We start from the raw sequence: 23,801 nt of genomic DNA on the forward strand, positions 1-23,801 counted from the left end.
TACAATCTTGTAAAGCCACTAGTACGCGCAGCGTTTCGGGCAGGTCCTTAATCTAACAGATATGGCCATGCTCAAGATTAACCAAGATCTATCTGCTAGAGTCGGCCACCTCGAAGAGGAATTAAGCTCTCTTCAGACTTCGGTTACTAACTTTAAACCAGCAGAAACCTCTAGGAAGCAAGAAGAGATGTTACAAAAGTTTGAGAACCATTTTAACTCCCTACAACAGCAACACACTGCAACCCAAGACGAATCACGACTGATAAAAGAAAAAAATAACCCGTGGCTCACAAGTGGCATAATTAAATCAACAAAAAACATGAATATGAAAAGAAATTTAGGATTGGCCTAGTTACAAAGGAAGTAGTTAAAAGTTACTCATCAGTGCTTACCAGTATCATAAGAAAAGCTAAACTTTCATATTATGAGACTAGATTCAAAGAAGCAAAAGGCAACATGAAAAGTACATGGTATACCATCTCTTATATCCTAGGAACTAAACAACACTCCCACAACCAGATAACACTCTCTAAGGATGGCCTTACACCGTCATCTGATTTAGAAATGGCGAATTAATTTAATAGCTTCTTTTCATCGGTTGGTGCTAACCTTGCCAGTAAAATCCCACAGACTCAGCCACATATCAACACATATCTCTCAGGCAGCTATCCAAACACTCTTCTCCTCTCACCAGTCAGCCCGACAGATGTTGTGTCCATCATACACTCGCTAAAAACCAAAGCTGGGAACATCAGTGAAATCCCATCCATAGTATACAAGAGCGCCTCCCATGCCCTTGCGCCACCTATAGCTCTGCTGTTCAACAAATCCCTCGAGTGTCATACCTTCCCTGATATCCTTAAAAAAACAAAAGTAACGCCAGTTCATAAAGGAGGTAATCCGGCAGACATAAACAACTATAGACCAATATCGAACCTACCCATACTATCAAAAATATTTGAAAAAATTATCTACAAACAGCTCTACTCCTATCTCGTAAAATTTGACATTCTTAGCCCCTGCCAGTTTGGCTTCCGCTCCCAAAAGAGTACCAACGATGCAATTATTAGTCTCCTTGATATAATTTACTCAGCCCTTGACAACAATGAGTTTCCAATTGGACTCTTCATTGACCTGAGAAAGGCCTTTGATACTGTTAATCACAATTACCTCTCACGTAAACTCCATTATGGAATCCGAGGCCATACACTGGACTATATCCAATCCTATCTTAGTGACAGACACCAATGTGTAGCCATCAATAATATAACCTCTCCCACTCTACCAATAACCGTTGGAGTGCCACAGGGCAGCATCTTGGGACCTCTCCTATTTCTTATATACATCAACGATCTGCCTAATGTCTCTAACATTCTGAAACCTACTTTGTTTGCTGATGATACTACCCTCATCTACTCTAACCCCAACCCACATACACTAAATAATGTTGTTAATAATGAACTAAAAAAAGTCCACTTATAGATGTCAACCAACAAACTAACACTTACCATAGAAAAGACCTACTACATCTTATTTGGAAGCAAATCTACAAATGCAATTCAGCTTCAGAGAGACAATGTTAACATTAGCAATAAAAATGATGGAAAGTTTCTTGGCCTATTCCTAGACAAGAGACTCAACTTCAGTACCCACATGCAACACATAACTAAGAAAGTCTCTAAACCAGTTGGTATACTCTCCAAAATCAGATATTATGTACCTAACTTTGCTCTCATCTCTATATTATGGCTCTGTATGACTAACCATCCTGCGAGATGGGGACTTGTATTACCACTGCTACCTAATTCAATCTTGTGTTGTTTATATAATAATAATAATAATAATAATAATAATAATAATAATAATAATAATTTTTATTTAGGTAAGGTACATACATAAAGAGATTTTACAAAGTTTGTTGGGTTAATAGATAGTACATACAATGCCTAAAGCCACTATTACGCAAAGCGTTTCGGGCAGGAAAAACATTAATGACTAAAGCTTAAAACTAATGGGTAAAAAGAATAAAATGTGTTGAGAACAAATAAAAATAGAGGTAAAAGAGGGGGGAACATGGTTGAAAAAGCAGCACAAATACAATTACAAATTATTACAGAAAATTACATTCAAACAGCGTTGTTTTGAAAAAAAAACAAGAAACATACATGGGTTGACAACAGAGGGGTAAGGTAGGTTACAGGGAATTTATTAGGTATAGCTTCGTTTTTATCTTAAACTGGTTGAGAGAGGTACTGTCTTTAACATGATTGGGAAGATCATTCCACATTCTGGGTCCCTTGATTTGAAGAGCATTTCTAGTATGATTAAGTCGTACTCTTGGAATATCAAAACTGTATTTATTTCTGGTGTGGTGCTCATGGGTTCTGTTACAACCTTCAATGAATCTTTTGAGGTCAGGATTGGCATTACAGTTCAGCGTTTTATATATGTATAATACACATGAGAGAATGTGCAATGACTTAATATCTAACATATTCAGAGATTTGAGTAGGGGTACCGAGTGATGTCTGGGGCTAGAGTTGGATATTGTCTTAATAGCAGCTTTGTGTTGAGTAATTAGAGGACGTAAATGATTTTGGGTAGTAGAACCCCAAGCACAAATGCCATAGTTGAGATATGGATAGATGAGGGAGTAATAGAGAGTCACCAGGGCAGGGCGGGGTATATAATATCTGATCTTAGAAAGAATGCCAACAGTTTTTGAAACTCTTTTTGATATATTTAGAATGTGTCCCTGGAAATTCAGCTTGTGGTCGATGAAAACGCCAAGGAATTTGCCATCTAATTTGTTACAAATTTGGGTATTGTTTATTTTGAGATTTATATGATTAGAGGATTTATTGCCAAACAGTATATAAAACGTTTTGTCAATGTTAAGGGTGAGTTTGTTGGCAGTTAGCCAAAGATGGACTTTCTCTAGCTCAGTATTTACTGTGGCATTTAGAGCAAGGGGTCAGGACTGGAGTAAATTAAGGTTGTGTCGTCAGCAAATAGAATTGGTTTGAGGTGTTGGGAGGCATTTGGAAGGTCATTAATGTAGATGAGAAAGAGGAGAGGGCCAAGTATGCTGCCCTGAGGAACACCAATGTTGATGGGTAGGGTGGGAGAAATTGTATTATTCACAGAAACATACTGGAGCCTGTCAGTAAGATAAGATTTGAGGTATTGCAGGGAGTGTCCTCTGACTCCATAATGATGTAATTTAAGAAGAAGGTTTTGATGGTTGACAGTGTCAAAAGCCTTACGCAGGTCCACAAATAACCCAACAGGGAACTCCTTTTTATCAAGAGCTGCGTGAATCAAGTTAATCATACTAATAAGTGCATCGTTAGTGCTTTTTTGGGTCTGAAGCCATATTGACAAGAGCTAAGTATATTGTGTTTGGCTAGATAAGAGTAAAGCTGCTTGTAGATTAGTTTTTCGAATATTTTTGACAAGTTAGGCAGGATTGATATATGTCTGTAGTTGTTAACATCTGTGTGATCACCACATTTGTGGACAGGGGTTACTCTTGCTTTTTTTAGAATGTCTGGAAAGGTTTGGAGTTCAAGTGACTTGTTGAAGAGCAATGCAATAGCAGGGGCTAAAGATCTGGAGGCTTTTTTGTAAATTAAAGTTGGTATCTCCTCGAGGGCAGTAGACTTGGTTTTAAGGGAAAGGATTATCTCATTGACATCAGTGGAACTAGTAGGCTTTAGGTACAGAGACTGTGGATAGTTACCTGTAAGATAGTCCTTAACATCAGTACTGGAAGATGGAATATCATTTGCAAGGGATGACCCAGTGGAAGAGAAGAACCTATTGAACTCAATAGCAGAATCAGAGGCTGAAAGCTGACCAACGTTATTGGAAAGGAGTGTTGGTTTGTTATTTAAAATCTTCTTTGATCCCAATATTTGTGAAATTGTGCTCCAAGTTTTTTTAATGTTGCTCTTTATTTGGGTAAATTTATCTTCATAGTATTTAGTTTTGGCTCGTCTAATTATTTTAGACAGCAATAACGAGTAATTCTTTGAGAATTCTTTGGAGACGGTTCCTAACCTATGCTTCTTCTCAAGGTCGTGTTTTTTGTTAATGGATTTAAGTATTCCCTTTGTAAGCCAAGGATTGTTAAGCCTTTTGTTTGTGACTTGTTTTGTAAGCATAGGACAGTGGGTGTTATAAAGGCTAAGAGTTGTTTGTAGAAAAGATTGCACTGCTAGGTTGATGTCCCCTATGTTACCTAACTCGGACTCCCAGTTGACATTATCAGCAGCAGTTATAAAATTGTTTAAAGCAGTTTCATTGTGCAGCATATCCTCAAAATGCTTCCGGAGTCTGCCAGTGCAGACGGCTTATCACATGCCTCTGTATGACTAACCATTCTGTGTGATGGGGATTTTTTTAGCATCACCTAGTTAGCTTTTTTGACACACTGTACTCCACTTCATATAGTCTAGGGTAGCTGCAGTAATGCAGATGTACCTCATATCTTAAAAAAAAAAAAATCTATATTATGCACTAATCTATCCCTATCTTAATTATGGTATCTGTGCATGGGGTTCAACCACTGCAAACCACCTCAAGTCCATCATCACCCAGCAAAAATCTGCTATCAGAATAATAACAAATTCTGCTTTCAGACAACACTCAGCCCCCTTGTTTAACTCCCTAAACATGCTAAACATAATCTCACTCCACAAATTTTCTTGTGTCAACTACATTTACAAAACCCTGTTCTTAAATGCAAATCCTGCTCTGAAACTCTCCCTGGACAGATGTAATCACCACACCAGAAATAACCCCAGAGTCAAACTTAGTCTGTGTAAACACTATGCAAATAAAGGGACCCAGTCTATGGAACTCACTCCCTATTGAATTGAAAAGGTGTCCAACTTTTGCGTCATTCAAAAACAATACTAAAAAGTACCTAATTTCATCTTCATAGTTTTTTACCTTTTGCTTTAAAATTGCACTGTATCTATTGCTACCTAATCTCCCAATCTTTATGTACCCAATCCGAACATCTTTACCATTGTGTTCATTGCTGTCTTCTTATATGTGCTGTCAATCTGCTGTATGGTGTCTATTAATCTTGTTTAAATTACCAATCAAGCTGTCAATGTAATCAATCAGAGCTTTAATATACCAATGTGCTTTAATATACTTACTAATCTCTCTCATCTCATTTTTTTTTCTTGCAATGTATTTGTTATCATTTTATTAATTCTGATAGAATTTACCTACTTAAAATTATCTGTTTGATTAAGGACCTGCCCGAAACGCTGCGCGTACTAGTGGCTTTACAAGATTGTAAATACTATGCTGTGTATTCTCACAAACCCAATGTACCTTCTTGTATATAAATAAATAAATAAATATAAATGCATTACTCACAGCACTAGGTACTAACTTATCTTTCATTATTTTAACAGAAACTTGGCTAAATAAAGACTATACCCAACTCTACAACTTAGATGGTTATAAAGCCATTCACAACTGTAAGCCTAATAAAAAAGGTGGTGGCACAGCTGTATATTACCGAGATACATTTATCTGTAACAGTGTCATTAGTGATAGAGAAGACTACTGTGAATATACTTTTGCTCAGTTTACAATTAAATCCCTTAAATCCTCCTTGACTATTGGAGCCATCTATAGATTTCCCAATACGGACATTTTTTAATTTTACGGAGATTTTACGGAGCCGGTCGGCCGAGCGGATAGCACGCTGGACTTGTGATCCTGTGGTCCTGGGATCGATCCCAGGCGCCGGCGAGAAACAATGGGCAGAGTTTCTTTCACCCTATGCCCCCTGTTACCTAGCAGTAAAATAGGTACCTGGGTGTTAGCTGTCACGGGCTGCTTCCTGGGGTTGGAGGCCTGGTCGAGGACCGGGCCGCGGGGACACTAAAAAAAAAAGCCCCGAAATCATCTGAAGATAACCTGAAGATACTAACATAGCTTCTTTCTCAGACAACCTAAGGAATCTTATTATAAACAATAATCTCAACAAAAACCACATCATTCTGGGAGGAGACTTTAATATTGACCTGGGTCAACAAAATTGCTCTCAAGTTGACTATTTCCTTAACAGCATGAACTCCTGTATGCTAATCCCCACAATCACCAAACCTACCCGAGTCACTCAAACATCAGCCACTACCTTGGATCACATACGGACAAACATAACAGCTTCCATTGTATCTGGTATAATCTACGACAGAACAACTGACCACTATCCTACCTTTCTCATAGCGAACATAGACATAACACCACCAAAAAGCAAGAAACTTTCATTCAGGTTACACAGTGAATCAGCTTTAGGCTATCTTACACATGCACTTCACAATATTAACTGGGATTCTGAATTCAATAATACCCAGGATATAAATTCATTAGCTAACCTCTTCCTCTCCAAAACTCTAAGCCTCTACAACCTTCATTGTCCCCTTCTTACCAAGCAAGTAACTGACAAAAGATTAAACAATCCATGGCTCACAAGTGGCATTCTCAGCTCAATCAACAAAAACATGAATATGAAAAGAAACTCAGGATTGGCCTAGTTACAAAGGAAGTAGTTAAAAGGTACTCATCAGTGCTTACCAGTATCATAAGAAAGGCAAAACTTTCATATTATTTGAATAGATTCAATGAAGCAAAAGGCAACATGAAAAGCACATGGAAAACCATCTCTAATATCTAAACAACACTCACATAACCAAATAAACTCTATAAGGATGGGTATACAACGTCAACTGATTTAGAAATGGCAAATGAATTTAATAGCTTCTTTTCATCGGTTGGTGCTAATCTTACCAGTAAAATCCCACAGACTCAGACACATATTAACACATATCTCTCAGGCAGCTATCCAAACACTCTTCTCCTCTCACCAGTCAGCCCGACAGATGTTGTGTCCATCATACACTCACTAAAAACCAAAGCTGGGAACATCAGTGAAATCCCATCCATTGTGTACAAGAGCGCCTCCCATGCCCTTGCGCTACCTATAGCTCTGCTGTTCAACAAATCTATAGAGTGTCACACCTTCCCTGATATCCTTAAAAAAGCAAGAGTAACGCCAATCTATAAACGAGGCAATCCGGCGGACATAAACAATTATAGACCAATTTCAAATCTACCCATTCTATAAAAAAATATTTGAAAAAATTATCTACAAACAGCTCTATTCCTACCTCGTAAAATTTCGACATACTCAGCCCCTGCCAGTTTGGCTTCCGGTCCCAAAAGAGCACCAATGATGCAATCATTAGTCTCCTTGACGTAATTTACTCAGCCCTTGACAAAAATGAGTTTCCAATTGGACTCTTCATTGACCTAAGAAAAGCCTTTGATACTGTTAATCACAACTACCTCTTACTTAAACTCCAGCATTATGGAATCCGAGGCCTTGCCCTTGACTACATCCGATCCTATCTTAGTGACAGACACCAATGTGTAACCATCAATGATACAACCTCTTCCACTCTACCAATAACCGTTGGAGTGTCAGAGGGTAGCATTTTAGGACCTCTTCTATTTCTTATATATATCAATGATCTGCCTAATGTCTCTAATATTCTTAAACTTACATTGTTTGCTGAAGACACTACCCTCATCTATTCAGACCCCAACCCACATACACTAAATAATATTGTGAATAATGAATTAAAAAAAAAGTCCACTTATGGATGTCAACTAACAAACTAACACTAAACATAGAAAAGACCTTACTACATCTTATTTGGAAGCAAATCATCAAATGCAATTCAGCTACAGATAGACAACATTAACATCAGTAATAAAAATGATGGCAAGTTTCTTGGCCTATTCCTAGACAAGAGACTCAACTTCAGTACCCACATACAACACATAACTAAGAAAGTCTCTAAAACAGTTGGAATATTCTCCAAAATAAGATATGTTCCTAACTCTGCTCTCCTCTCACTATATTATGCACTAATCTATCCCTATCTTCCAAATGCCTCCCAACACCTCAAACCAATTCTATTTGCTGACGACACAACCTTCATTTACTCCAGTCCTGATCCCCTTGCTCTAAATGCCACAGTAAATACTGAGCTTAATAAAGTCCATCTTTGGCTAACTGCCAACAAACTCACCCTTAACATTGACAAAACTTTCTATATTCTGTTTGGCAATAAATCCTCTAATCAAATAAATCTCAAAATAAACAATACCCAAATTTGTAACAAATTAGATGGCAAATTCCTTGGCATTCTCATTGACCACAAGCTGAATTTCCAGGGACACATTCTAAACATATCAAAAAAAGATTCAAAAACTGTGGGCATTCTTTCTAAGATCAGATATTATGTACCACGCCCTGCCCTGGTGACTCTTTATTACTCCCTTATCTATCCATATCTCAACTATGGTATTTGTGCTTGGGGCTCTACTACCCAAAATCACTTACGTCCTCTAATTACTCAACACAAAGCTGCTATTAGGACAATATCCAATTCTGGCCCCAGACATCACTCGGTACCCCTACTCAAATCTCTGAATATGTTAGACATTAAGTCACTGCACATTCTCTCATGTGTATTATACATATATAAAACGCTAAACTATAATGCCAATCCTGATCTCAAAAGCTTCATAGAAGGTTGTAACAGAACCCATGAGCACCACACCAGAAATAAATACAGTTTTGATATTCCTAGAGTACGACTTAATCAAACCAGAAATGCTCTACAAATCAAGGGGCCCAGAATGTGGAATGACCTTCCCAACCATGTTAAAGACTGTACCTCTCTCAACCAGTTTAAGTTAAAAACGAAGCTATACCTAATAAATTCCCTGTAACCTACCTTACCTCTCTATTGTCAACCCATGTATGTTTTTTGTTTTTTTTTGTTTTTCAAATCAACGCTGTTTGAATGTAATTTTCTGTAATAATTTGTAATTGTATTTGTGCTGCTTTTTCAACAATGTTCCCCCCTCTTTTACCTCTATTTTTATTTGTACTCAACACATCTTATTCTTTTTACCCATTAGTTTTAAGCTTTAGTCATTAATGTTTTTCCTGCCCGAAACGCTTTGCGTAATAGTGGCTTTAGGCATTGTATGTACTAGCTCTATCTATAAAGCCAACAAACTTTGTAAAATCTCTTATGTATGTACCTTACCTAAATAAAAATTATTATTATTATTATTATTATTATTATTATTATAATTATGGTATCTGTGCATGGGGGTCTACCACTGCAAACCACCTTAAGCCCATCATCACGTAGCAAAAATCTGCTATCAGAATAATAACAAACTGTTTTCAGACAACACTCAGCTCCCTTGTTTAAATCCCTTAACTTGCTAAATATTAAGTCACTCCACACATTCTCTTGTGTCAACTACATTTACAAAACCCTGTTCTTAAATGCAAATCATGCTCTGAAACTCTCCCTGGACAGATGTAATAGGACCCATTATCACCACACCAGAAATAAATATCTCTTTGATATCCCCAGGGTCAAACTTAATCTGTGTAAACACTCTATGCAAATTAAGGGACCTAGTCTATGGAACTCACTCCCTAGTGAATTGAAAAGCTGTCAAACTTTTGCCTCATTTAAAAACAAACCCAAAAAGTACCTAATTTCATCTTCGTAGTTTCCTACACTGAGCTTTAAATTTGCTCTGTATCTAGTGTTACCCAATCTCCCAATCTTTGTTACAAAAGTAAAGGGTTGGCCCCAAGATGGAACCTTGCGGCACTCCACTCACCACATTTTTCAAGTCGGTTTAAATTCTATTTAAGATGACCTTTTGCTTTCTTCGTATTAACCATTGCTTTATCCATTCTAGTATTTTACCTTTTATTCCATGCGTTTGTAATTTCCTTGTTAGTCTTTCATATGGTACCATATCAAAATATTTAGGGGAAAATCCATGAAATTACATCTAGCGGAAGTCCTTTAACTGAATAGCTGGTTACCGTTTACAAAAATCCGAGCATAGGATTTATAGTTAGGAAAACAATGTTGCATTAATTGTACTAGATTGTGCATTAAGATGGTGAGAATGATTCCCTCCCCTAGGATGCTCTCCCCGAGCTTGCAGTTGAGCTTAGACTGAGGGGGATGGTCGTTTTCTGCGAACACAAGACGCAACATTCTCCCCTACCCATATGGTAAAGCGTATTTACATATATATATTTTTTGATACAAGGTTAAAGTATTTCAAGTATGGGACGATGGCGTCGCCACACGGCATGCTGTAAAGGGAGTCCCTATCACGAGTCCCTGTGACGTGTCCCTGTGACGAGTCCCTGTGACGAGTCCATAATCTATGACAGCGAACTCCGCAAGGCGCGGCTACCGGCAAAATCCGTCTGGTGAGGCCAGTGAGGCGCCCAGACAGAACAGTGTTGCTCCCGCCTGGCCTGTGGTGGTACTGTGTTCATATAGATGCTGTGGTCTTACGGTCCTATTTAAACCCCTCAGTCGCTGAACCCCTGCAGCACCTGCTTCCTCATGGGTCCTTATACAGCCTTTCTGCGACGAAATCTGCAGTTTTCGTCTTTTTGTTTGGCCAACAAAATGTTTATAACATTGTAAATATAACACTCGTCAAGAACAGGTGCTAGAGAACGTTTGGTTACGGAAAAGGTGCTCGCTGGCATGTGGTTAGCGCCAGGACAGGTGTTTGCCAGCGTGTGCTTAGCGCCAGGACAAGTGTTTGCCAGCGTGTGGTTACAGAAACAACAGGTGGGCCACAATGGGCAGACATCTCAGTGCAGCAACGGCTACCCGTGAGTGAGGAACAGCTCCGGCAGCGAGAACAAGTAGCAAGAAGTAGCGAGAACAAGTAGCAAGAAGTAGCGAGAAGTAGCAGGAAGTAGCGAGAAGTAGCAGGAAGTAGCGAGAAAAAGTAGCAGGAAGTATATGGACATATACTTGTCAAACTCACCACATACAAAATCCTTCAACACTTACATGAAACAATCAAAGCCCCGCAACACCAACCAGCTCAGAGCCATATCTATGTAACACAACAACTCCGGTGTTGAGCTTCTGCCTTGTGTTGCAAGTCTTAGTGAAGGGAAAAGTGTTTCAACCTCTCTAGCCAGGCAGAATGAGGAGAGAGTCGCGCCTGTCGCTGATGCCCTGAGGAACGACCCGACCCGAGGAACGACTTGACCCAAGGACCAACCTGACCCGAGGATCGACCTGACCCGAGGATCGACCTGACCCGAGGAACGACTTGACCCAAGGAACAACCTGACCCGAGGATCGACCTGACCCGAGGAACGACCTGACCCGAGGAAGTCGTTAAGATTCTGGAGCAAGTACAAGGAGCGGTCAGGGACTGAATTAATACGACAGAAACACGGCCGTCAGCGGAGGCAATGATTGGTGTACTAGGTGAGTACTGTGTTGGTTGACTGCCCCCCGTGTGTGGTGGTGGTGGTGGTTGTTGTACACCAGATGTGCCGAGTACGTAAGACTGCCCCCCGTGTGTGGTGGTGGTGGTGGTTGTACACCAGATGTGCCGAGTACGTAAGACTGCCCCCCGTGTGTGGTGGTGGTGGTGGTTGTACACCAGATGTGCCGAGTACGTAAGACTGCCCCCCGTGTGTGGTGGTGGTGGTGGTTGTACACCAGATGTGCCGAGTACGTAATAAAACGGATCCGCAGAACAGTATGAAATCAAACGAAAACTCCCTGAAATATATATAAACAAAACACGAACCCGGAGTCGACATGACCCCCGACACAGACCCGGGATCAAGTCAGGGGTCAAGTCTGAGGTCATATCAGGGGTCATGTCTGAGGTCATATCAGGGGTCATGTCTGAGGTCATATCAGGGGTCAAGTCTGAGGTCATATCAGGGGTCATGTCTGAGGTCATATCAGGGGTCATGTCTGAGGTCATATCAGGGGTCATGTCTGAGGTCATATCAGAGGTCATGTCTGAGGTCATATCAGGGGTCATGTCTGAGGTCATATCAGGGGTCATGTCTGAGGTCATATCAGGGGTCATGTCTGAGGTCATATCAGGGGTCATGTCTGAGGTCATATCAGGGGTCATGTCTGAGGTCATATCAGGGGTCATGTCTGAGGTCATATCAGGGGTCATGTCTGAGGTCATATCAGGGGTCATGTCTGAGGTCATATCAGGGGTCACAGAACCCCTGACACACACACACAAACAGGGCCAGGCTATAGAAGGAGCAGAAGTCAGTGCCATAGCCACAACATTGAAGATATATCTTGAGATCTTAAGGTTATCTTGAGATGATATCGGGGCTTTTAGCGTCCCCGCGGCCCGATCCTCGACCAGGCCTCCACCCCCAGGAAGCAGCCCGTGACAGCTGACTAACACCCAGGTACCTATTTTACTGCTAGGTAACAGGGGCATAGGGTGAAAGAAACTCTGCCCATTGTTTCTCGCCGGCGCCTGGGATCGAACCCAGGACCATAGGATTACAAGTCCCGCGTGCTGTCCGCTCGGCCGACCGGCTCCCTGATAGAGACTAGCGGAAACAATTAACTATAAATATAATTCTCAAGTTACGAATTAAGAATTAAAGCTAATTCACTGCGAAATTTAAACAAATTGGTGAATAACTAGCAAAATATTGGACAGGTAGGTCTTGGGAGCTAGGGCTCGACCCTGCAAGTACATTGAGGTGAATACGCTAGGGTTATATAGCTTGTTCTGTTTTCTGATGATTTGCCACAACAGACAAAAGAAGGGGTACTAAAACACGCGAGTCTACCCTACCTACTTAACTGGCTCAAGCAAAGAAAACGTGTTTGCGAGTCGCTACAAAATTCAAATTCTTTATTCAGGAAAAGTACATACATACATAGTTGATTTACAAACATAAAATTGGATTTATAGATAGAGCTTGTACATACAATACCTAAAGCCACCAATGCGCACAGCGTTTCGGGCAAGGTGAGGGGGAAAAAACATTTAGATTAGAGCTTAAAACTAATTGAGGTTAATATAATAATAATAATAATTTTATTTAGGTAAGGTACATACATAAAGAGATTTTACAAAGTTTGTTGGCTTTATAGATAGAGCTAGTACATACAATGCCTAAAGCCACTATTACGCAAAGCGTTTCGGGCAGGAAAAACATTAATGACTAAAGCTTAAAACTAATGGGTAAAAAGAATAAGATGTGTTGAGTACAAATAAAAATAGAGGTAAAAGAGGGGGGAACATTGTTGAAAAAGCAGCACAAATACAATTACAAATTATTACAGAAAATTACATTCAAACAGCGTTGATTTGAAAAAAAAAAAAAAAAAAAAACATACATGGGTTGACAACAGAGGGGTAAGGTAGGTTACAGGGAATTTATTAGGTATAGCTTCGTTTTTAACTTAAACTGGTTGAGAGAGGTACAGTCTTTAACATGGTTGGGAAGGTCATTCCACATTCTGGGCCCCTTGATTTGTAGAGCATTTCTGGTTTGATTAAGTCGTACTTTAGGAATATCAAAACTGTATTTATTTCTGGTGTGGTGCTCATGGGTTCTGTTACAACCTTCTATGAAGCTTTTGAGATCAGGATTGGCATTATAGTTTAGCGTTTTATATATGTATAATGCACATGAGAGAATGTGCAGTGACTTAATGTCTAACATATTCAGAGATTTGAGTAGGGGTACCGAGCGATGTCTGGGGCCAGAATTGGATATTGTCCTAATAGCAGCTTTGTGTTGAGTAATTAGAGGACGTAAGTGATTTTGGGTAGTAGAGCCCCAAGCACAAATACCATAGTTGAGATATGGATAGATAAGGGAGTAATAGAGAGTCACCAGGGCAGGGCGTGGTACATAATATCTGATCTTAGAAAGAATGCCCACAGTTTTTGAAACTTTTTTTGATATGTTTAGAATGTGTCCCTGGAAATTCAGCTTGTGGTCATTGAGAATGCCAAGGAATTTGCCACCTAATTTGTTACAAATTTGGGTATTGTTTATTTTGAGATTTATTTGATTAGAGGATTTATTGCCAAACAGAATATAGAAAGTTTTGTCAATGTTAAGGGTGAGTGTTAAGGGTCTGTTAAAGTATAAATTGTTATGAAAATGAAAAAAAAACGCGGGGTGGGGAACATGGCAGAAATCAGCAATTATTCAATTTGGTTAACAAACAGTATTGTTTGAAAATAGCAAGACATGGGTCGACATTTACGGGGTAAGGTAGGTTACATTTAGTTTATTAGGTAGTACTTAGTTCTACTCTTAAACTGGTTGAGAGAGGTACAGCCTTTGACATGATTGGGAAGGTCATTCCACATTCTGGGTCCCTTGATTTGTAGAGCATTTCTAGTTTGGTTAAGGCGCCCTCTTGGAATATCAAATAGGTATTTGTTTCTGGTGTGGTGCTCATGAGTTCTGTTACAACCTTCTAGGAAGCTTCTAAGGTCAGGATTGACATTACAGTTCAGAGTTTTAAATATATAGAGTACACATGAGAGGATGTGCAGTGACTTAAATCTTTAAATATGTTAGATATTAAGTAAGGGTACAGAGTGCTGTCTGGGGCCAGAGTTAGATATTGTACTAATAGCAACTTTATGTTGGGTAATTAAAGGATGTAGATAATTTTGGGTAGTAGAACCCCAAGCACACGTACCATAATTGAGATCAGGGTAGATGACAGAGTAACCCTACTTTTCATAGTGCCCTTTATTTTGGCCGTTGGGGTTTTATAACGTCACTATATGATGCAGCATTTGAGAGGACAGGTTGCCTACCCGTCCTCCATGTATAGAATGATAGGTTCGGTGTACAGTCTACCTGAACACAATGGCAGACGTAGAGAATCTCTGCTCACATGTGTTGTGTGGTAATTATATGAGCTTGGTACAGGATACAACCTTTCCAAACTCTCACGTTCACTACACACCTGTACACGGCCTCTCCACCCCTCACTACACACCTGTACACGGCCTGTCCACCCCTCACTACACACGGCCTCTCCACACCTGTACACGGCCTCACCACCCCTCACTGCACACGCCCTGTCTACCTGTCACCTACACACGTATACGTCCTCACCACTACCCTCCTCACTGCACACCTGATCTACCCCCTCCCCCCTCACTACACACCTGTACACATGATCTATCCCCTCCCCCCCCCCTCACTACACACCTGTACACAGGTAAACACAACATCACCACAATCGTTGCTATTGGCAACTGTCACCTATAAAATTATTTTACTATGAATGCTGTTGTTCTAAGTAACTAAAATAGTTTACTGATATTTGGTTTACTGTGTCCCACATGTTGTTTATAACTCTGGACACGGTGGTTATAACTAGTCCTCCTAATAGAACGTCGCATTTTGACGTATGGGTTACCTAAGGGCAAAAAAAATCGTCGTACCAGAAAATGGAAGCGGCTCGCGAAATTAACGTACTGTGTCCTGTTTTTCTGTTTTGGGTTCTCTGGCAGGTTAGGATAAGGGGAAGCACTTTAGTATGAAAGTTCCTTGACGTTGGGAAATATTAGGACGGGCTGGGTTCATACCATAGTAACAGAAGAAACTCCCAGAGGTCTACTGGCTAAAAGCGAGGCTCCAAGTGTTGAGTATAATTTGTCTAGTGCCCTAGGCTGTAATTGAAACCATTCCACATCTATTATTTTACCCGACAGCCGGCTCCATATATCAACAACCCTATTTAAAAAAATAAATATTTACTCTGGTGTGTGTGTGTGTGTTTGTTCTGATGTTAAACTTGCAACAAATACAAACATTACGTGTTCTACTTTGTTTACAATATTTTTTGTTGTTCTATTTTAATCATTTATATTTCAGTCATTCTTCGCCTTCGAAAACGTAAATTAGTCTTTTTTTTCAGACTTTATTTATGTTTGGTGTTTTTAATACATATGATTATTGTCGTCAGCCTTTTCTTAAGGCTTTCTAGAAAATTTCAATATATTCTATAGTACGGAGACCACCACTAAGCTGATATACACTACACGGGGCCTAGCAGGGGATATATATACACACTACACGGGGCCTAGCAGGGGATATACACACTACACGGGGCCTAGCAGGGGATATACACACTACACGGGGCCTAGCAGGGGATATACACACTACACGGGGCCTAGCAGGGGATATACACACTACACGGGGCCTAGCAGGGGATATATACACTACACGGGGCCTAGCAGGGGATATATATACACACTACACGGGGCCTAGCAGGGGATATATATACACACTACACGGGGCCTAGCAGGGGATATATACACTACACGGGGCCTAGCAGGGGATATATATACACACTACACGGGGCCTAGCAGGGGATATATACACTACACGGGGCCTAGCAGGGGATATACACACTACACGGGGCCTAGCAGGGGATATACACACTACACGGGGACTAGCAGGGGATATACACGCTACACGGGGACTAGCAGGGGATATACACACTGCACGGGGACTAGCAGGGGATATACACACTACACGGGGCTTAGCAGGGGATATACACACTACACGGGGCCTAGCAGGGGATATACACACTACACGGGGCCTAGCAGGGGATATACACACTACACGGGGCCTAGCAGGGGATATACACACTACACAGGGCCTAGCAGGGGATATATACACTACACGGGGACTAGCAGGGGATATACACGCTACACGGGGACTAGCAGGGGATACACACACTACACGGGGCCTAGCAGGGGATATACACACTACACGGGGCCTAGCAGGGGATATATACACACTACACGGGGCCTAGCAGGGGATATATACACTACACGGGGCCTAGCAGGGGATATACACACTACACGGGGCCTAGCAGGGGATATATACACTACACGGGGCCTAGCAGGGATATATATACACACTACACGAGGCCTAGCAGGGGATATACACACTACACGGGGCCTAGCAGGGGATATACACACTACACGGGGCCTAGCAGGGGATATACACACGCTACACGGGGCCTAGCAGGGGATATATACACGCTACACGGGGCCTAGCAGGGTATATACACACGCTACACGGGGCCTAGCAGGGTATATACACACGCTACACGGGGCCTAGCAGGGGATATACACACGCTACACGGGGCCTAGCAGGGGATATACACTACACGGGGCCTAGCAGGGGATATATACACACTACACGGGGCCTAGCAGGGGATATACACACTACACGGGGCCTAGCAGGGGATATATACACACTACACGGGGCCTAGCAGGGGATATACACACTACACGGGGCCTAGCAGGGGATATATACACACTACACGGGGCCTAGCAGGGGATATACACTACACGGGGCCTAGCAGGGGATATATACACACTACACGGGGCCTAGCAGGGGATATACACACTACACGGGGCCTAGCAGGGGATATACACACTACACGGGGCCTAGCAGGGGATATACACACTACACGGGGCCTAGCAGGGGATATACACTACACGGGGCCTAGCAGGGGATATATACACACTACACGGGGCCTAGCAGGGGATATACACACTACACGGGGCCTAGCAGGGGATATACACACTACACGGGGCCTAGCAGGGGATATACACACTACACGGGGCCTAGCAGGGGATATACACACTACACGGGGCCTAGCAGGGGATATACACACTACACAGGGCCTAGCAGGGGATATATACACTACACGGGGCCTAGCAGGGTATATATACACTACACGGGGCCTAGCAGGGGATATATACACTACACGGGGCCTAGCAGGGATATATATACACACTACACGAGGCCTAGCAGGGGATATACACACTACACGGGGCCTAGCAGGGGATATACACACTACACGGGGCCTAGCAGGGGATATACACACTACACGGGGCCTAGCAGGGGATATACACACGCTACACGGGGCCTAGCAGGGGATATATACACACTACACGGGGCCTAGCAGGGGATATATACACACTACACGGGGCCTAGCAGGGGATATATACACACTACACGGGGGACTAGCAGGGGATATACACACTACACGGGGCCTAGCAGGGGATATACACACTACACGGGGCCTAGCAGGGGATATACACACGCTACACGGGGCCTAGCAGGGGATATACACACTACACGGGGCCTAGCAGGGGATATATACACACTACACGGGGCCTAGCAGGGGATATATACACACTACACGGGGACTAGCAGGGGATATACACACTACACGGGGCCTAGCAGGGGATATACACACTACACAGTTTGCTCGTTGGCCCTTTGAGTCATTGGTTTTATGCCGAGGGTCAGAGTCCGCATGGTAATAAATATGTCAGCCTATCCTCCAAAAGATTAAAGAAATTTCACCTATTATAGATGAAATGTACAAAATATGCAATGCTGACGAGGAGTCACAATAACGTGGTTGAAATATGTTGACCAGACCACACACTACAAGGTGAAGGGACGACGACGTTTCGGTCCGTCCTGGACCATTCTTAAGTCGATTGTGGTCACAATTTGAGAATGGTCCAGGACGGACCGAAACTTCGTCGTCCCTTCACTTTCTAGTGTGTGGTCTGGTCAACATATACAATTCTGTAAATAAAAAGGATTCACGTCATGTACTACTGGAATTCTAAGTGACAAAGTGAAACAGTAATCATATACCTAACTTAAACCGTCCTAAGCCTTATATACTATATAAACCAAATATACTAATATTTTATACAAAAGATGAATTTGGTTGTTGCTGTCACTTATTGGCCACACGACTAGTCTCATCCAACTCATTCTTGTCTCTTGTAAACAAAATATTGCTCCTTAGTTGTGGATAATTGAGAGATACAATTATCTACTTTCATAGATATCTTCCTTTACAGCTCTTAAGACTGGCCTCTGTTATACAGTGTATTACGGCTGTATGCATATCTTCAAGTCAATACTATTAATGTTTTATCAGGTGAATATTTAACTGGAATGAGGATGTAAACATTGAGGAAACATGCGCGCTTCTTGGTGTACGTGGAGGGGGGTTTCAAGAGTGCTACTCCCCGAGCCCGGCCTGAGGCCAAGGGTATGTTGTGTGTGTTTTGGTTCTGGATTATTTTGAGAAGTGAACATAATTACGGTTAGTAATCCTCATGAACATGTTGCAGCGTGGTTGGTGTGGAGTTGGGCGGGTGTCGCCAGGTGTGACCCAGAGCCCGGGCACTTGTACACATCGCTGGCTCTCATGGACGACCTCTTCGCCTTCGACAAGCTGGTGGGCGACCTCTTGCCGCTCTTGCCCGAGCATATTCCCGAGGCTTCAAGGTAGGTGGGGCTTGTCCGAGCACATCCCAGAGGCTTCAAGGTAGGTGGGGCTTGTCCTGCTTGTCCGAGCACATCCCAGAGGCTCCCAGTTAGGTGGGTCTTGTCCAAGCACATCCCCAGAGGCTTCAAGGTAGGTGGGGCTTGTCCTGCTTGTCCGAGCACATCCCAGAGGCTCCCAGTTAGGTGGGTCTTGTCCAAGCACATCCCCAGAGGCTTCAAGATAGGTGGGGCTTGTCCTGCTTGTCCAAGCACATCCCACACGCTTCTTGGTAGGTGGGTCTTGTCCGAGATTGGTTCCTTTCCTTTTTCATTACCACCAAGGAGGGATCCAGCCGCCTTTTGTATAATACCTGTAGAGTACCTTCCCTTCCAAGTACTGGAGTAATGCTTTTAACTATCCTCCCTTACAGGTACCTGGAGTCGTACTGGAGTGTGGCAGCGGACCGGGACAAGGTCGGAGGTCAGGTGACGTCTGTGGCCTTGACTGGTAATCCTCTCCATGTCTACTCTGTCATCAAGCGTCTCTCTCTCTACTGGCCAGCCCTCAACAACACTCTCCAAGCTTACCACACCCAAGGTCAGCCCTCAGCCACACCCTCCAAGCTTACCACACCCAAGGTCAGCCCTCAGCCACACCCTCCAAGCTTACCACTCCCAAGGTTAGCCCTCAGCCACACCCTCCAAGCTTTCATGGCTGGATGAGCTCTTGAGTTCATCCTCCCGCGCTCCCACGGGCGTCCGTCCTACTGACGTCACGCCCTGGGGCGCTGCCCCCATTGGTCATCCCTGTCACGTGACCTGCACTGACCAATCGCCAGGCGGCTGGCGCCGCTCCCACAATGCCTTGCGCTCTGGCTTCCTCTGGCGGGAACTTTCCTCCCCTGCGCCATATTTGCAATGGTAAAAGGCGTAAGCCACATTCAAACCCAAAAAATAAACTAATTTATCTCCACACGATAACTCTGGCTATCCTTCACATATACCAAATTGTTCTCTGGGCTTCAGAGAACGTACAGGTTATAAAGATATGACTCTTACTGGCGGCATAGAGGAGATATAGGACGGGAACCGTTACATACCCTTCCCCTTAAAATAAGAGTCACTCTTAAAATAAGAGTCATATGGGTTTAGTGCACACGGATATACAAGGCTACACGAGCTTAAATAAATGATTTAAGATTATTATTATTCTTGAAAACAACTTTTTCACTGTTCTTCAATGAACATTTGTAAATATCATGTAAATTAAATCAGATGTAAACATTGTTCTTAAGACTTGAGGACAACTGCAGAAGTTTAAGCCGTTTTATTGCAAGTCTAAAGTTTAATTATACAAAATAAGTCCTGATTTGTTCTGTGTTTGTAATATGAAGTCCTTCCCCCCCCCCACACACACACCTCCTGCAGGAGGGGCGTGTGAGGACAGGAACTCTGAGTGCCACAACTGGGCCAGGCGAGGTCACTGTCTCCATACTCGACCCTACATGATCCTCAACTGTCGCGTCTCCTGTGGCACCTGTCCTTCACCTGGTGAGTTATGACCCCTCTCTGTCTGTCTCTGTCTCTGTCTGTCTCTGTCTGTCTCTGTCTCTCTCTGTCTCTCTCTGTCTCTGTCTCTGTCTCTCTTTGTCTCTGTCTCTCTTTGTCTCTGTCTCTCTTTGTCTCTCTCTCTGTCTCTCTCTCTCTCCATTGTTACCTCGTAAGGTGGTGATGGAGGTGGCGCTGTGAGTGCTTTGTGAGATAGTATGTATTTATAGTATAGTATTTAGTGAGGCACCACTATGAGTGGTAAACCTGCCCTAATTCCCTTCCCTTTTGACGATCTGAGGCTGGTCTAGTGGTTAACGCTGCGGCCTGGCATCTGCAGGTCCATGGTTCGATTCTTTCTTATGGGGAAGTGTTCTCTTTGATTATATTTATATATATATATATATATATATATATATATATATATATATATATATATATATATATATATTACACATACATACACACACACATATATACATATATATAGTCTCGTGACGCTTGAAAATACACTGTTTTCCCACTAATGGAGCTAGTATACTAGGGAAATAGGCAATGCCGTGGGATTGAACTCGCGTCTCTGGTAGCCCCAGAGAAACACATGCATTGTGCCCAGTGTACCATGATGGGCTAAAGTTCTAGGAAGAGTTATACTGGGGGCTTGGAAATCTTCACATAGGACAGGTTCACGGCTCTTAATACACCTGTACACCAGTTGAGAGGTGGGACCTAAGAGCTAGAACTCAACCTCATCAAGCACAACTAGGTGAGTACATCTAGGTTACTACACGTTCCCTGCTAATGTCAACAGTACAGACGGGTCAAGAGGTTGAGAGGACGGGGTCAAAAGGTTGAGAGGACGGGGTCAAAAGGTTGAGAGGACGGGGTCAAAAGGTTGAGAGGACGGGGTCAAAAGGTTGAGAGGACGGGGTCAAAAGGTTGAGAGGACGGGGTCACAAGGTTGAGAGGACGGGTCAAGAGGTTGAGAGGACGGGGTCAAAAGGTTGAGAGGACGGGGTCACAAGGTTGAGAGGACGGGGTCAATCACGAATGCACTTCTGAACAATACACAATGATCCCCGCTAATAGAGGTAATACGGTGACAGAACTCGGGCGGGTGGTGACGGAGGCGCTGCAGGCGGGGGCCAACACCGTCCTGCCCACGCTGGACGACCTCAAGGGCGCGGCCTTCGCCCTGGCGCGTCTTCAGAGCGTCTACCACATCCCCATCGGCCACTTCATGCAGGGGCGCCTGGGCGACACCTTCTCCAGTGTCAGTAAGTTACTCCGGCAGTCGAGCGGTTACGGTAACCGCCACTGAACGTTCAAAATTCAAATTCAAATAAGATTGAGGTATAAACACACACAAAGGGATGAGGTAGCTCAAGCTATTCTCACCCCGTTCAGTACGTGTTCATATATAATGTTACAGGAAAATTTGTATAATAACACATTGCCGAGGGAGGGATGGGTCTTGTAGCACAGTGGTCTACGTCCTCGGTACATAACCGAGAGGCCCGGGTTCAACCCTCGGGGCAAGACAGAAACGGTTGGGCACGTTTCCTCTTACCTATTGGCTCTGTACACCTAGGCAATTGCTTGAGGTTTCGCCGTGTAGAAAAGGGTGAGAGGACGGGGTCAAAAAGTTGAGAGGATCCCACAGATAGCAGTGATAGATCAGCTCCACCATTGGGTGCTACGGATATTATTCATTGTTCTCTCAGCAATTATGTAATTTTGCGATGTAATCAGGTGGCGCAATATGCGACACCCTCCTGACGCTCACCCTCCTGACGCACACCCTCCTGACGCACACCCTCCTGACGCTCACCCTCCTGACGCACACCCTCCTGACGCACACCCTCCTGACGCTCACCCTCCTGACGCACACCCTCCTGACGCACACCCTCCTGACGCACACCCTCCTGACGCACACCCTCCTGACGCACACCCTCCTGACGCACACCCTCCTGACGCTCATCCTCCTGACAGGGCTGACGGTGGAGGACTGCGTGAGAGTGGGGAACGCCACACGTCAGCAGGAACGCTTTTCAGACGCGTGGACCTGGTACACCTACTGCCTGGCGTCCGCTGGCCCCCACCACCCCAGCATGCACGCACACATCACAGCCTTGCTGGACGAGGTGACCCGCCAGGTGAGCCTACGTACCTGGGCTGGGTTGGGATGCTGGATCCTGCAGCCTCTCCGAGACACAAACCAGGGTTTTACACAACTCCCCATGCACTCGAGCTATGTCAATTGGCCGTTCTCTCTCTGCGCCCTTACTTCATTTGTTCATTTGATGCATCACGCTCTTGTGATTTCTGTGTGTAATGAAGTAAGGGCGAAGAGGGAGAACGGCCTATTGAGATATATACAAGAGTTGTTACATTCTTGTACAGCCACTAGTACGCGTAGCGTTTCGGGCAAGTCCTTAATCCTATGGTCCCTGGAATACGATCCCCTGCCGCGAAGAATCGTGTTTTCATCCAAGTACACATTTTACTGTTGCGTTAAACAGAGGCTACAGTTAAGGAATTGCGCCCAGTAAATCCTCCCCGGCCAGGATACGAACCCATGACATAGCGCTCGCGGAACGCCAGGCGAGTGTCTTACCACTACACCACGGAGACTGATATTGACATAGCTCAAGTGCATGGGGGGAGTTGTGTAAAACCCTGGGTTGGGTTGGGCTGTTCCTCTTTGGGCTTTTGGGCTGGGTTGGGCTTCAGGGCGCTTACAGCTGTAGTGCATCAGTTCTTCCTCATTGCTAAGTTATTTTAAACAAACTTTGTTCAATGGTATATAAATGTGAAATAACATTGTTTAACACACAGCGCGCTGGTGGATCCCACAGAGTACTGATGGATCCCACAGAGTACTGATGGATCCCACAGAGTACTGATGGATCCCACAGAGTACTGATGGATCCCACAGAGTACTGATGGATCCCACAGAGTACTGATGGATCCCACAGAGTACTGATGGATC

At 43.3% G+C, this 23,801-nt stretch overlaps 1 protein-coding gene across 1 annotated transcript in view; it reads left to right on the plus strand.

The window, feature by feature from the left end:
* Window positions 1-10,753: 10,753 nt before the first annotated feature.
* LOC123750708 (prolyl 4-hydroxylase subunit alpha-3) overlaps window positions 10,754-23,801 on the plus strand; it is a 30,133-nt gene continuing 17,085 nt past the window's right edge. Inside the window, exons 1-6 of the mRNA XM_045732813.2 lie at window positions 10,754-11,390; window positions 19,126-19,282; window positions 19,693-19,859; window positions 20,690-20,812; window positions 21,916-22,086; window positions 22,802-22,965. Coding sequence (XP_045588769.2) covers window positions 11,375-11,390; window positions 19,126-19,282; window positions 19,693-19,859; window positions 20,690-20,812; window positions 21,916-22,086; window positions 22,802-22,965 — 798 coding nt within the window. The 5' untranslated portion in view covers window positions 10,754-11,374. The remainder of the gene's footprint in view (window positions 11,391-19,125; window positions 19,283-19,692; window positions 19,860-20,689; window positions 20,813-21,915; window positions 22,087-22,801; window positions 22,966-23,801) is intronic.

This window comes from Procambarus clarkii, chromosome 4, assembly GCF_040958095.1.
Source record: "Procambarus clarkii isolate CNS0578487 chromosome 4, FALCON_Pclarkii_2.0, whole genome shotgun sequence".
Lineage (NCBI taxonomy): Eukaryota > Metazoa > Arthropoda > Malacostraca > Decapoda > Cambaridae > Procambarus > Procambarus clarkii.